General features: G+C 39.1%; 1 protein-coding gene across 3 annotated transcripts in view; it reads left to right on the top strand.

Annotated features, from left to right (window-relative positions):
* SIGIRR (single Ig and TIR domain containing) overlaps window positions 1-12,582 on the top strand; it is a 52,980-nt gene extending 40,398 nt beyond the window's left edge. For 2 of the 3 annotated variants that reach the window (XM_087715816.1, XM_087715823.1), the window contains one exon: window positions 6,561-7,030. In XM_087715816.1, the coding sequence (XP_087571942.1) occupies window positions 6,561-6,754 (194 nt within the window). In that variant the 3' untranslated portion in view covers window positions 6,755-7,030. Of the gene's footprint in view, window positions 1-6,560; window positions 7,031-11,021; window positions 11,279-12,159 lie in introns of those variants that run through there. The other variant, XM_087715814.1, reaches the window with a different exon arrangement.
* Window positions 12,583-16,711: the final 4,129 nt, after the last annotated feature.

Raw genomic sequence — 16,711 nt, 5'->3', positions numbered from 1 at the left:
AGACCCTCACTCACTTAGTCAACTGTTTATACTAAGCAGTGGAAATGGCAGAAAAAGTGAGATGGCTTTAGGAACTGAAGGACTCGTACAGTATGCTGGGGAGAACAGTTTGCAGAGAAAAGGTGCAAGCTAAATGAGTGAAGCCAGCCAGGCTTCTTCTTCTAAATGAGTAGGTACAGCTTTTGGCTTCTCTAGATGAAGGTAACATCTTGGCTAAAGAAGCTTCCTTGGTTTGTCTGGTACAAGCCTTCTGTTTTTGCTCATTGCTAAAAAGTAGCTGTATGCTCTTGACTGCACTTACTCTGGGGTAAGTTCTCATGCTCTGAAAAAAACCATACACGTTCAAGAACATGGAATGGCCAAGGGAGCCAAGGGGGCTTTTGCAGAGGGTTACAAAAAGTTGAAAATGACTCCTGTGTGTGCCATGTACACTTGTTTCCATTTGATGAAAGAAAATGTCCTTTTGGGTTGGGCTCCAAGTGGGGAAAAAGACACTGGAGACATGGAGGCTGCTTGGAAAGATGGTTTATTGGTGGACAGGGCCACATGGCTTGAGCCCTGAACAGAAAGGGTGATCACATGCTTCAATGTTGGTGGAGAAGAAGAGAAGGGCTGAGGGAGGGGCTTGCTAGGCTTTTTATAACCTGTTCAGTCCCACCTCTCTGTTTCCTGTTCCTGTGTAAGAAATGTATTCTGATTGGTTGTCAGACTCCCATGGGGCTATGCAGGGGCAACTCTCTAGGCTGTGTTTTGAACCCAGGTTTGGTTGAGTTCTCAGATGCCATGTGGTCAGTTGGGGCCAATATTATCATGCTTTAATCCCATCCCCCCTGCAGCTGAAGTGGAGAAGTCTTTATTATGTAAAGGGACTAGCTTGGCCTTCTTAATGGCCCATTGACAAAGGGGGTGACCAGGAAGCTACAGGCAGCTATTCTGTCTTTTAAAACATGTTTCTTTCTTTTCACATCCAGAGAAATATTCTGCCTTTTCAATATTTTCTGGGAGAGGGCTGGATGATAACTTCCCACACATTTTGCTCCTAAGAAACAGATTTTTCCCCATTCTTTCACAAAAGATAAAACCTAGCCACAAGTTATAGTAGAGCCACAAGTTACAGTGGAGACAAGTGAAAAAGTATATATCCCTTGAGAATTTTAACTCAGAAATTCTCTTCTTCCAGTCCAGGTTTGCATAGTTAGGTTTAAATCACCCTAATTAAAGTAGCTTAACTTTCATGATATTTATATTAGGACACGTTCCCCTAATATTTTAATATGTTTTGATAGATTACCCCCCTCAGTGCCATTGTTTGCTGTTTCTGTGACTTCCAAATGACCTAATAGTGGCTGATGTATGGTGGCATCAGTTTAGTCAGCCCTGCTTTGCCCCAAGCACCTCTGACCTCAGTCTGTGTAAAAGTTAAAAAGTATTACAGCCAGTGAACCTCCTTAGCATACTGTGTGGCACAGTTTACTGCATGCTAATTAATCCTTACGTGTTTATAAATTCATATTAAATACTGATCAGCAAGCAAGACTGGCGTTTCCATAAAACAATTTGCCGTAACCATAAATTGTGTAGTGGTATATACTGTAGATAGATGGAGATTGCATTTTAATTATTGTGATAAATTTATTTTAATGTAGCAATATGGGAGGGTGGCATATAATCTTTTCATTAAGCAACATTCTAACTTCCTGTGTCAAATATATGCCAATATATCAAAACTGAAAAAAAGAAAGCAATAAAAAGCATGAATCAGAATTGGAAGGGGATATTTAGACCATCAAGCCCACTACCTACTCAGTGCAGGAATCTAAATTAAAGCAAACTTAACAGATTTCTGTGTAGCCTCAGTCAAACATATGCAATGAAGTTGAATCTCTCTGGATAATTGGCCCCAGTATTGACCCACTCTTACTGATTATAGATAGATAGATAGATAGATAGATAGATAGATAGATAGATAGATAGACAGACAGACAGACAGACAGACAGACAGACAGACAGACAGACACAGACAGACAGACAGACAGACAGACAGACGGACGTATAGGTATAGGTATAGGTATAGGTATAGGTATAGATATAGATATAGATATACATACATACATACATACATACATACATACATACATACATACACAGATACAGATACAGATACAGATACAGATACAGATACAGATACAGATACAGATGAGATAGAGATAGAGATAGAGATAGAGATAGAGATAGAGATAGAGATAGATATAACTTTCTTTACTGTATGTATCAAAAACATATCAGAAACTACCAACTAACTATCACAACCACATGGCATCCGCATAGCACACAAACCTACTAAAGACTTCCAAAATATCCTAAATAAACCAAAAAGTCCAGCAGCCACAGAATAAAAACAGTCATCTTCAACGTACAGTGTAAGGACTATAACAGCCACTATTTAGAACAAACAGGCAGAAGATTAACAGAGCTCATCCATGAACCCAATTAGCAGGAAATAAAAAGACCAAAAACTTCTCACCAGCAATCAACAATCAGAGGAGCAGAGATTAATACCAAGATTAGACCAACAATACAGAAGTTAAACAATACCCCAATCAAGGAACCAGCAGCTCAGACAAACAAACAATAAACAACAACTTAAGGAACCACCAAAACCTCTTGCAGGGCAAGCCACTTGTATATAAAATGAGACCAAACCCCACTCCGTTGTAGAACTGATGACGCTATTTATGAAACCTCTGCAAGAAAACAGCCAAACTCAGAGAGCATCAAGGACCCCACAGTTTACCCTGAGCTACAAATATTATCTTCTTTTTATATTCTTCAATATTTGAAGTCTGTCCTCATATCCTCTTCGCCACAGTTCTTCTCTGAAAATAAATACTGACTTCTTTCCATTCAATTTAAATTTTATTGATCAATCTAACCGCCCTTCTCTATACCGTGTCCAATTTGTTTGAATCCTTCTTAAAACCAGAAGGTGTCCTACAACAATACTTTACTTGAGATGGGATCTGACTAAAGCTGAATAAAATATAGAACAATTACTTCCCACAATTTGAACAAAAAACAAAGAGCAGTCTAGAAGACTCTCTTTATATAGGCCCTCTGATTTGAAAACTATGCTTCTGTTATAACTAAAATTGCATTTACTATTTTCCCAACAACATCATGTGACTGACTCATGCTGTTTAAAATTGTTTTGTGCTTTCATTCCTTTTTCAAAGGTACCATTATTAAGTGAGGTATCCCATCACATATTTGTAGCCTTGATTTCTACTCTCTAAATCAAGAACTTTGCATATGCATCTTTCATTTGGTTATATTCAGCCCACGCCTTTAACATATCCAGATACTTGGCAATGTTACATCAGCCATCTTTCCGTCTTAACTAATTTTCTTTCATATGCAAATTTGATTAAACATTCCTGCCACTTTTTGATCCAAGTCATTAACAGAAATATTGTATTATAAAGGATCGTAGGCTGAATTTTATGGTACCCATCTTGATCCTTCGCTCCAGTCGGTAAGGACTCTTATCCTTAAGGACTCTCCAGTTTGATGAGTAGTCTTTGATTGCAATTTCTGAAACAGCTATGCCTCCACTTATTCTTATGCCATTCAGTTGTTACTTTGCTAACTTACTACTCAGAATATCACGTGGAATTTTGTTGGATGTTTTGTTGAAATCTAGACATATTCCTCTATGACTTTCCCATATTCTACTCAGCAGGCTATCCAATTTAAAAGAAAATATGATAAAATTAGTTCTTTTTGTTTCTGGCAAATATGCACTGTCAACTGGTAGTTATTTCACTATTTTCAAGGTACTTAGGGATTGCTCCTATGATCCTCTCTAGGGTTTGTCCAAATATTGATGTCAGATTGAGGGATCTGTAGTTCCTGGATCCTCCTTCCCCCCTTTTTTTAGGGGGGGGGGGAGGAGAGAAGAACAATAGTTATTATCTGTCAGTCATTTGACATTTGATCCCTCTTAAGGATTTTTCAAATATAATTGATAATGCTTTGGCCATATTATCACCTGACTCCTTGAGTACACTAGATGTGATCTATCTGGCTCTGGAGATTTAAACTCATTCAAAGTAACATAGAAATTCTCTAGGTTTCCATCAACCTGCTAAGAGCCAAGGTGGCGCAGTGATTCGAGTGCAGTACTAACTTCAAGCTACTTCAGCTGACAGCTAGCTGCAGTTCAGCAGTTCAAATCTCTCCAGATCAAGGTTGACTCAGCCTTAGATTGTTGGGGGCAATAGGCTGACTCTGTAAACCGCTTAGAGAGGGCTGTAAAAGCACTATGAAGCAGTATATAAGTCTAAGTGCTATTGGTAATACTGCCATTTTAATCTGTTCTTCACAGTTGCTTGTTGGAACACATCCCTGCCATTGTGGCAAAGTAGCCATTGAATAGCTCTGCTTATATTCTGAAAAGCCTAAAGCCTGGAGATATTGTAGCTACTTCATATTATTCCTTTTTTAGGCATTTAGGCCCAGGGGGTGCACATTAGATCAATGGTAGGAAAATACCTGTGTGTGCATTCATTAAATCCAGAAGATTTAATGAACCAGTCCTGGCATTAGGGATTTGCTAATACAGGCTCTGCTTGCAGGGCAATACATTTTAATTTTAGCAACAGGAGCAAAATAAGTTTAGTGTTCATAAAAGATTTACCAGCATCTGGCAGCACAAAACCAAGCTCACTTATACTCTGATTTTAATTGTTGGAAAAAATAAAAGCAGTTCATGAACTTGGCTGGATTTCCTTTGTAATTGTGACAGCAGTGGTTGTCTTATTTTGTAAAAGGGCTATGTTCACTATCATGAATAAGGATTGTTCATGTCACAGCATTGGTCTGCAGATTATTGGAAGTTCTCATTTGTCTTGTACAACAGCATCTTTGGATGCTCAAGTCTTCTTACTCTCTAACTTGAATGAGAATGATCTCTTATGAATTAAAATTTGGTTTCTCTTGTCTTTTCCCCAACCAAAGCATCCAAAATTTAAACAGAAATACAAAAACAGAATGAAATAATAAGTCCTGATTGGAGTCAACCTTCGTAAAATGCATGCAAAAAAGAATCAAGTTAATCCAAAGATTGCTTGGCAGTGTGGTCTGATAATAATACAGCCAACAAATCATTAATAAGAAAAGATAAATAACCTGTCTGTACTACAGGGCATGTGCCCACAGAATCTCTTGCTTTTGACATGTTACCTGCTAAATGCTAGCCATCAACGCTCCTAATATTACTGAGCAATTCATGTTGAAGAAGAATTCTGCAGTGGAAAAAGTTGTATTGCCAAACATGATTAATCATCATATTTGTGTACAAAATGAAGGACTTATGGAATGGCATTAGTGTCACAATGTATTTATCCATCTGACATAATTAAATAAAAATTAGATCTCAAGGAAAATCTATTTGAATTTCTGAGGACAGACTGGAAACATCAAAGCTGTGTGTTGCTCTTGTTTTTAAGTCAGACAATTTTTAGGAACTAAGGAAAGGGAAGGAAATAGAAGAACAGGCCTGATTATATTTGCACTTTTACCCATGTATAAACTTCTTGTTTTCTCTTGCACAGTATATTCTTGCAAAATCTGCAAATATATATGAAGACGAGCAATGTAGACAAGAGGAATCAAAATGGATTTGGGAAAGACAAGAGAGCAATGTAGTATCTTGTTGTGATTGGAGCATGAAGGCTAAGAACCATTCAAGTTGTCCCTAACTCTATTAATTGACTCAGAGCACCATCTGATGTGATGTGCTTTGTGTAAAATGTAGATGAATAAATGTTTAAACAAAGTTAAGAATAAATATATACATATATTGCATTTGTGCTGACACAAAACACACACACACACATGCACACACACACACACACACACAAAGATATATATATCTTTAAGTGTACTGGTGGCACAGTGGTTAGAATGCAGTATTGCAGGCAAACCCTGCCCACTGCCAGGAGTTCGATCCTGACCGGCTGAAGGTTGACTCAACCTTCCATCTTTCTGTGATGGGTAAATTGTTGGAGGCAATATGGTGACATTTGTAAACTGCTCAGGGAGTGTTCTAAAGCACTATGGAATAGCATATAAATCTTAACCCTATTGCTATTATTTTGCACGAGATAATTTTTTTATTGGGTTGAACCTGAATGAAATCTTAGAGATCTGTAATTGGAGTTCTCTCACAGGGTTCAAGCTTTGATTGAAGTATTGATCACAAATAATTTTCATTCATTTCCTCCAGTAGAATTTCCCTCAGTCATAGATTTCTTGGATTTCATGTAATTTAATTATTATACTGACTTAATAGCATTTTGCAGAAATATTAGATCCAGAACAATGTATAATTTGCTGGGAAGTAAGCTACTTAAAATGGTATTGAATGGGTTCGGTATTAGATATAGCTTCACACTGAATATTTTGTAGGAATTATAATGTGCTCTGTTACTTCAAAGTAACTAGTCTTGTGTGAACATTTGGAAACATTATCCCATTATCACTTCTTTTCTGTCTTACAGTAATCCGGACACCAATTATCAAAAATCTACCCCCTCCTGTTAAGATTGATCCTGATGGTCCATGTCTTGGAGCAATGGAAGAGGTACAGCTTGAGGACAGCCAGAAGAATGAGATAGACATTTCTGACCTGGGATCTCGCAACTATGATGCAAGGACAGACTTTTACTGCCTAGTGACGGAAGATGATATATGAGGCTTGCTAAGATATTCCTGTGGAAATGATTTTTTTTTTGTAAGCATGGTATGCTTTGGACAACATGCTTAATTAATCTCTTTAATCCAGAAGTCCTACAGAACTCTGACCCGCTCATTCAACATGTCTTTTCCTAACTTAAAGGATAGGAGTAAAAGAAATGTTCAGATGACACAAAACAAAAGAGTAGCCAAGACTTCAGGAGACAGAAATAAAGCAGCTTAGGCTTGGCATCCTTCTGTTGGGCACATCATTAAACAGGGCAATTGTATAAAATGGCCTCTGAACCTCCTACATGATTCTATAAGCATTCACCATTGGGGGGATGCAAGGTTTTGGAGAACATCTGTACTCAATAGTGCCATACATTCAGATGATTATCTTGTATCAGATTGCAATGCTGGGGTTTATCTAAGCAACAGGCTTGGCAAAGCTTTTCAGTTACTGCTAACATCTCCAGGCAGGTGTTGATATGTGAGAAGTGAACATTAATAGCTAAATGTTATTAGGGTAATTGGAATTATAAGGGGAAATATCAATACTAAGGAGATCTGAGACTCCTCCTTGCTAGAAAAATGAAAAGAATGGCAGGTTTCTATATGAAAAAGAACTTTTTTTTGGAAGAAAATAACAAAGCACTCACTTGTACTTATTTCCATGTAAATTTGAAAATGCATCTTACTATATGCTAGCACCAAGGGATGCAGACTTGCATTGATTTCCCCCACCCTGGCTGATAGAATACTATTGCTATTTATTCTTTATATAATGCTAAGTGGAGGCATTCTTCATTAGGAATTTTTCAAGTTGAGGCTGAAACACATCCAGAGGGCACTAGATTGATTTTATTAATCTTCTCAAGCATTCTTTGTCTTTGGTAGCCAAAACTCAGAAGGTGTCTGTAACAGCCTTCCAGATGAACACATTGTATGAAGGCATTCTGTAATCTTTCAGAAACTACATGTCACATCAGATGCATGCAGTGACTAAAGTGATGTAGAATTTAAATTGGAATGAAGCAAGGGGAAAGAGAGGGGATCCCAGTGGGGTTATGAAGATGCAGTTTGATTGCAAAATACCCATTATGTTTGTTGAGATCTTCTAAGACAGCCTGAAATATTTCAATACACATGAATCCAGAACTCTCTTGCCCCATTGCATTGGTAGACTTCCTTTTTTCCAAGGGAAAAAGTATGTATAATAGAGTATCCAAGTCAGTTTCAATAATAAGTAACTTGAAAGAAAAAAAAAAGGGAAAAATATCTTAAATGCCTATTGGAGGGGGAAAAGGCACTTCCATGGGAAATGGAGAAGGGATGCAGAAATGGGGCCGAGAAAGAGACCAAAAGAAAAAAAAAAAAGAATTTGAAGTCAGAAGATGGGCCAGTATGATTTCAAAATGTGTAAAACAAATGTCTCACAGAGTATCAGGAATTGAAGCACATTGGGATAGATTCCTCTTAAGATCGTGAATAGCTGCTCAAGTTCTCCAAATCTGAAAGTCCAGCCATTGGACTAACTCTTCTAAGCAGCAGTTAGAGGCATATTGAAATTGCCTCTCAAGTTTCATCCAAATTAAACTCAAGAAAAAGTTAATTTAGACAGCAGCAAAGTTAATCTGGTAATGCAGAGGTGGGTTGCTCCCAGTTCAACTCGGTTCAGCCGAACCAATAGTGATGGTGGTAGGCTTCGCCCATCCACCTGGATGCTTCTGCGCATGTGGAGAAGCATTCCACGTGAGCAAGAGCACGAGCAAACCAGTAGGAAACCAGTTAGCAACCCACCACTGATGCAATGGTATTACAGTGATGATGCTTGTTTCTTTGTTTTTGGATCATTGTAATGACAAAAATTCATCTTCCTCTGTTTCTTGTTAGAAAAAGATTGTCCAAAAGATTGTCCAATGCACTTTATTTTCTTCAGACAAACTTCTATGTATCAAGGGACCAAGAACCATAGGGATATTTCAAGAAGTCAATCTTAGACTGTGCTTAAGTACTGGACTGTACAATTCAAAAGGCAGCTCTCTGTGGAGATTCTCAGTCATCCAGGTCATAGTTGTCTCAAATGTCCTTTTTTTTCCTTCAAAAGTTTTGAGGTTTTTTTCTTTGAGGAAGAAGAAGAAAACATTTTGCTTCTTGGATGAGAAATAGAATGTTTTCTTATTCCTCCTCTAGGAAAAAAACAGTCCAGTTGCCTTTTGAAGAAAAAAGCACCTTTGAGTCAAAAGGCAAGTTTTTTTTTACTTTAAAGAGTGGAATGCAAATAAGGTGTTGTGATTTTAGTCATCTGTAGCCCATTTCCTTTTAGCCTAGGCAGATGTGATCAATGGCTTACCAGGCATTAGTCTCAGAATAAAAACTGAAGCCACCTTTTTCATGAATATCAAGAAAGCAAAGCTGAACTGGAGGAAAATGGCAGCATTTTCAAGCAAGAATAGAGGTGACTTCCAAGACATAACAAAGGGGATCCTTAAAACTATCTTTCATTTCATTTTCATTTCATTTCATTTGTCTTGTATGCCACCCACTCCCAGAGGACTCTGGGTGGCTCACAATAGACAAGGGAAAGGGGATAAATAGACAAAGACAACACTTTAAAAAAGACACAACATTCACAATTTCCGTGGGGCTGGATGTTTCACAAGCCCCCCGGCCTGCTGGAGCAGCCAGGACTTGGTGGCTTTGTGGAAGGCCAGGAGGGTAGTAAGGGTCCGGATCTCCATGGGGAGGTCATTCCAGAGGGCTGGAGCTGCAACAGAGAAGGCTCTCCCCCGGGGAGTCGCCAGCTGACATTGGCTGGCAGATGGAATCCGGAGGAGACCTAACCTGTGAGATCTTATCGGACTGAGGGAGGTAATCGGCAGGAGGCGGTCTCTCAGGTACCCAGGTCCGATGCCATGTAGGGCTTTATAGGTAGCGACCAGCACCTTGAAGCGGATTCGGAGACTAATGGGTAGCCAGTGCAGCTCGCGAAGGATAGGTGTGACGTGGGTGTACCTAGGTGCACCCACAACCGCTCGCGCGGCTGCATTCTGGACTAACTGAAGTCTTCGAACACTCTTCAAGGGCAGCCCCATGTAGAGTGCGTTACAGTAGATAAAGGGTTAAAAAGATTGCAAATGAGAGCCTCTGTTTCTTGTAAATCAATATGATATTTTCAATAATTTTTGTAAAGAGCATCACTACCAAGTATTTTAGCATCATCTTGTGTTAGTCCATTTCATATGGCCTGTAAGTTCAAACACAGTTTGAAGGTCCACCTCTATCTTGCTTTAACTGGTTGAAATTCTGTCTGAATCCATTTGTGATTACTTTTCTCCAGAAGTATCAAAATTTAGAAAATTTTGCTGGTATATTTTTTCCTCTTTCAATCTAGACTTCAATCTGAAGTCAAAGGGAAGTTTGGATATGTGGTGGAGGTTGAGGGATCCAGTAGAATGTAACATAAGATAATGCAACATGAGCACAGACTGCAGAAAGAAGGAAATGGAAACACTTATTTTGCTCCATATCAAAGCCAATTACAATTGTTGATCAAGTAACAGCCAAGGTATGGTACTAAGTCCCAGTTTGTTTAAAAAAAAACAAACACCACTGGATGACAGAGAGGAGCATTCTGCAATATTGTTCAAGCAGCACATACCTGAACTCTATTAAGTTAAAATCTGTCCATAACCTTCTTGAAAGTTGCATACTTTTTGGTACAATACTACATTTGGTTTTTGACCAAGAGCATGGTTTCTTGATTGCATGCAATCAATACCTGCATGTTTTTTATTCATTCTGAGGACTTTCATGTAGTATACAACGGATTACATAAACAAACACTTAGCATTAGTTGCTGCAACAAAAGCAGTCCAAAAGTTGGTACTGTTTTACAATAAAGCAAATTGTTAAATATATTAATAAATTATAATAAAATATAAAGTATTTTAATATATTGCTTTAAAATAAAAATCCAGAAAATAATTATTTAAATATGTGAGGCAAGAAATCAACCAAGAAGCATTTGGGTTGTTACATGACTTATGGTGACAGGAATACTACCAAGAAAGTGGGTGAATTCTTCTGACTCGTCTTCATCAAAGGCTCTAAACCTAACATGCTAATCATGGCATAAATCAACCATCTCTGACATGAGAAGCAGCATAGAATTGTGACCAGAGCTATTACAGTGGACAAATAATTTGGAATGAGGTGTGCATACTGGTAATTAAATGGCAATGCCTAGAAAAGATGATTGAAAGACTGTTGTGGCCCAGCAGGAGCCATTGGAGCTGCCACCAGACTCCGACAGCGAGGGGCCCTGTGAGTCGGCTCTGGAGGATGTGGAGAACCCTGGACAGGGTTCCGACTCTGAGCAGGGCGTAGAGAGGCTGGTTGGCCACCAGGAGGCACCTGAGGCTTGGACCAGTGGGGAGGAGACAAGGAAGAGTGAGCTGAAAGCCAGTAGTGAGTTGTTCCTGGATGCACGGCATCGAAGAGCTGCTAGGCGTCAGGAACAATTACACAATTACAGGAGGTAATTGCACTCAGCTGGTGGTCATTAGGCTCCTCTCCAGACTATAAAAAGGCTACTTGTGAACACGCCCCTCTTTGCAGAAGGCAACACAGAATCAAATGTCGGAGAACTTTGTATGAGCTTGGCAGGCTGGATTGCTGCCAAGCCTTATCTGTGTTTATTGCTGCCCAAGCTTGTCTGTGCTGGGTTGCTGCCAAGGACCTGTTTGTCTGTTAATTAAATGCCATATTTTATCTCTGGCTCGGAGTGTGCTTTGGTGTGTAACGAAGGGGGTCAGAACAAAAGACAATCGGGCAAAAAGTCTAAAAAAGTTCAACAAAACAGTAATTCTGTTTTAGCCTTAGTATAATGTATTGCACTTTGAGCAACATATTTCATGCAGATGGAGAGGTCTAATGCACATTCCCCAACCTTTCTGGGTTGGCAGATTTGTGTGGGAATGGAGGGGGGAAGAAGGGATGGTTTTGTGCTAGGGACAGGTGTGAACATAGCTTAATTTGCATGAACAGCGGGTGGACATGCCTGCAGCTCACACAAGTGGGGCTGCAAACATTGGTGCCCACTGCCCGCGTAAGCAGGACTGCAAGTGCCCAGTGCCTGCTGCTCGTATGAGTCAGGCAGCACCTATGCGCATACGAGCCCACTGCTCACACAGCCTGGATGCAAATAGGCCGTGGTCTGGTTGTGCATTCTAATATTTAATTGTTGTCATTGCAATTGCATGCAGGTTGTACTTGTGTTTTACAAAGATCTAGATTTTGAGTTCAGTGTTGTCAAACATGTTTTGCTCTCCCTTGAAACCTTCCCATAAAAGCACAAAGTGTAATTCTTTCTCTGCCAAGTGATGTTGTTGCATCATCTACTTTTTTCTTCTTCTATAGATGCTGCCCTCATGGTTGCAAGGTTGCCCTTTTCTAGTCCAGTAAACACAGGTGACAGTTTATGACTTGGGTTGTGCCAGAATGACTGCTAATGCTAAGCCCTCGTGGTTCATCGATTAAAATCTGAGTCTCGGCACAAAAGTAGAAATAATGCAAGGGGAGAGGGGTTGAATGGCACAAGAGGGGAGGCTATCACATTCCAAAAAGAAGGAGCTGCCTTTGCTTTCAATCAATACTGAGAGTGTTTTTTTCAAACTGCTAAACTACTAGAGAACAAAAATAAATAAATTTCCTTTAGGCAGTGTTTATTGTACTGTAATTCCTGCCTACTGCATTCTTCTTTAATTACTTCAATATTTATATGCAGGGAGAATGTTTTCTCAAAAAGCCGTTCAACTTTTGGTGATAAGATTGTGTACTTTGATCCAAAGCTGAACAGGCTGGACTCAGTCTGGCTTTGCTTAAAGATACAGTCTACTGTCGAGTGAATTGTAATACCAGATGCAATTAGGCAAAAATGAAAAACTATAAATGCTTAAGAAAATATTTGCTTTACAAAGCATCTTGGCAAAACATGAGCTCCTCCCTTCTATTGTAGAGTTATAATGTTTTCCTAGTTTATCCAAAACCGAACGAGATAAAATAGACCTTGACACTGTCAAGAATGACATTTTTCTTTCCTAGCCTGTGCTACGTGGACAAATCTGGACTGTGTCCTTACCAGTTTTATTATAGCAATGTTTCCCTTAAAAAATTCTAGGAATGATAATTGGGTGGCAGTGCTGGAAATTCTTGCTAGAGCTGTGGAACAGGAGAATTGTACAATCAACTTATTAAGTTAATAATACCAATCACATAAAAAGGAAGTGACACCAGTGACAGGTCATTTTTTATGTTTCTTGGTAACAAATGAGTCTGTTGGGGATGGGTAGCCAGGAAACACCCAATCTGGAGAGCAGACTTTGCTCTAATTATCCAGGTGGTAGGAGGGCAAAGGCCTCTGGGGAGGGAAGAGTTTTGAAGGCAAGCAGACTTCCTATTATTTGCATCAGTTGTTGGTTACATGCTGTAAGAGACAGAATTTTAGCAGGTTCAATTTGTCCTGCAGGCATGAAGAAAAGGGTACAATTAAAAGATTATCTATCCTTTGTTAAAACTACAAGAGCCCTGACTTTCCTCTACAGCAGATCATTTTCAGAGTTAATCAGCTCAAAGCAGGATTTCCTAATCCTGGCAATTTTAAGATATATAGACATCAACCCCCAGAATTCACTTGCTGTCTGGGGAATTTTGGGAGTTGAAGTTCATATGTCTTAAAGTTGCCAAGATTGGGAAATCTTGCTCCAGAAGGCTCTACTGAAACCCACCCAGAGCTATTATCTCTCATTCACTTGGATTTAACTTTTCACGTGCTTCTCCTACAATGGCTCAGGCTTTCCTACAGCACAGAGAAAGAAAGATTAAGATACAGTACTGTCATTTGCAGTTTATAGACTGATTCAAGGACATCTTATTTGTTGAGACCAAGAACAAATAAACCACATTATATCCTAACATGTTATGCAAACTTGGCCATCCCATTAGGCTGTTAGGATTTGGTTGGGTGAACACAGCCAAGGTAACGTGTTATTGTAACTATATCTGGTGTGTAAAAGGTTGAAATTATGTTTCAAGGATTACACAATGGTCCACTTTTCTCCTTCGTTTAGGTTTGAGCAACTGATTTCATGGTCAAGGCAACGTATCCCACATTGCTCTGATGGAGAATCGACAGGCCTGCTAGGAAAAGCAAGAGATGGGCTCTTAAAAAGATGACCTTGGTGATGGAAGTAGGTTAGCCAATTAGCACTAATTTTATCTAGCTGCTCAACATGTTAAGCTCTAATCATTACAATGATCAGGTTGGATTATTACATCTTATCTCTTGAAGACAATGGGAGGGAAATTAGTCCAATTTTCAAACATTGGTCTCAAGCATCCTGCCTGAAATTGAGCACATTGGTACCAGAAAGATACAACCATAAGCACCTCTGTCCTTGCCTGAAAGTAGATGTTTTCTCAGGATGATATCCATGCCTTCTCCTAGTATTCAATTACTAAAGCATCACATAGTAAACACTCTACTCTCCCATGACCTCCACATAATTCAAATGTCATTGATTTTTTGTAGGTAGTTTATTTGTTCAGCACTATTGCCTGCCGGGAGAGACGACTTCACAATTATTTTACTCATATAGACTTTCCCCCCTGCTCACTGGACATGTCTGCTTGTAGAAGCTCATTCATTAGACTGACTTTGTGGGAGGAGGTTTCTTCTGGCATGCTTGCCTGTTGGGCATTTCACAGGTGAAGCTTAGGCGTTGAGTGAATGTGCCACCTTAAAGAAGCAAATACTTAACAGAGCAAGAGATCAGTTACGAAAAATAATCACATTTCTTTCAGATGAATAGTGCCCAGTATACAGACCTGCTTTCTCTATGACCCTGGGTTAATTTTCCAACCCACGCCCACCTTGTCTGGTCGCTAGAAAGTTTGAGAACAAAATGTTCTATGTGCAGAATACATAGCTAGCCTTGTGGGCAACTGCAGGCAGACCCCAGTCCAAATGAAGGGGGAGACTGGGAACTATGGGAATGAAAAAGAAATGTCCCATTGAGGAAAATGCTACTGTATTGGAGGCTTTACCTGATAGATCCATAGCGTTGAATAATGGAAATCAAAATGCTGATGAAAAAATAATGAAGTAACTAAATAAAGCCAAAAATTGGGAAGCAAAAAAACAAACAAACCCCCAAACCCACCCCATTTTAAACTGGCCACTTGGAATGTTGAAGCTGGTTTCTAGATCAGACCTAGTGAAATGATCATTCATGAATTATTTCGGTATGGAATTTCAATTCTGGCATTATCAGAATGGCATCTTACTGGATCTGGAATACAAGACAGTGACAATGTCTTTGCTATTACTGTGGAGACAAGAAACACCCAGAGCATATTGGCTTCATTTCCGTAGCATCTGAAAGTATTGCAAGCTCTATCAGCTTCAAGTCAATTAGCAGAACTGTCACTTTTAGGAACAATGAGAATGTGTTTAATTATGCTTCCCAGAAGGACGAATGAGGCAAAAGATTTATTCTATACAGAGTTGTAAACAACTGTGGATTCATTGCACAGAGGTAATAAATCCTGAACATTGGTGACTTTAACGCTCATGTTGGTAACAACTAGGAAGGCTAGGAAAATGTCTTGGGCAAATTTGGTATTGGAGAGATAATTGATAATGGCCTGTGCCTCTTATCATTTATAGAAGTAAATGAGCTAATGATTGGAAACATCCAATCAGCACCATTTAAAACCTCGGTTAAAATGGCCTTCACCCAGTAGAAACAATACATCAGTACTCAACTATTTCTAAATCAGCAGCTGTTTCCAAACATCACTCATGGACATCTGGTCAACAAGAGGCATCTATTCTACCACCTTCTACTGCAGTCGTATTATTTTGATTAATATAAACTGCTCATAATGTAGCCACACCAATTGTTATGGAAGAGTGAAATTACAAGAACTTACTTGCCAACAAGGATTCCACCTAATTTGTGTCACCATTTTTCATGTGGATGATGAAAATGATTGAGGCGCAATTGTCAGAAATAATTAACAAGCATGCCCACAAAATCTATCCCATTGGAAGACACTGAATCCAACCATAGATTTTGGATGAATGAAAACTCTGCAAACTCTGAAGATTTAACTCTGCACTGATCACTTAATTAGCAAATTGACACCTGCTTCAAAACAAAATGAACTGTCCGTTCAAATTGTATTGCAAAAGAACTTGAAGAACTTATATATTGCTGAGAACATCACAACCTCTGCACTTATTATGTTGCCTCAGCAGTAAATTTCAACATGAATGATGCCAGAAAAGCAGACAGATTTGCGAGCTCCAGAATTGAGTGACTGAATCATTTATATAGTACTTCCAGATTCTTTACAACTGCCCTGTTCTGAGGCATTCCAGTAGAGCCACCAATTCTTGACAGCTCAGATGGAACAATTGAATAATGTAACTCCAGAATCTCTGAAGCTACCATCCATCAGTTAAAAAGAGGGAAAGCTAGTGACACAGATAAAGTCACTGCAGAAGCAATAAACACTGCTTGTGATACACTAATCTGTCAGCTCCATTTATTCCTTCAAATTATGTGAGAGTTTGAGGAAATACTTCATTTGTGGAAACAGGCAATATTTCCAATTTTCAAGAAAGGCAATCAGGAGTACAAGAATTGATGTGGGATTAGTTAGTTGTCGGTCAAGGTATTTATCAAAGGCTTCAGAAAAGATGGAAACAAATAGCCCAAGAACAGCAGTCTAATTTCAGGCTTGGAAGAGGATGACGTGACCAAATATTTGTATTATGACAACTGCTTGATGAATGCATCAACTGTGGAAAGAGGCTTTTTTTGCTGTTTATTGATTTTGCAGTGGTGTCTATTAGGCAGTGTTACAGAAGGCTAAGGTGAGTCTGCTACAGCAGATACATGAGGAA

The sequence above is a fragment of the Thamnophis sirtalis genome, unplaced genomic scaffold (assembly GCF_051295495.1).
Source record: "Thamnophis sirtalis isolate CommonGarterSnake01/CBP01778 unplaced genomic scaffold, rThaSir2_p1.2 scaffold_1, whole genome shotgun sequence".
NCBI classification, from domain to species: Eukaryota; Metazoa; Chordata; class Lepidosauria; order Squamata; family Natricidae; genus Thamnophis; species Thamnophis sirtalis.
Note: the sequence above shows the minus strand (reverse complement) of the source record. Positions and strands in the feature narration are given on the sequence as shown.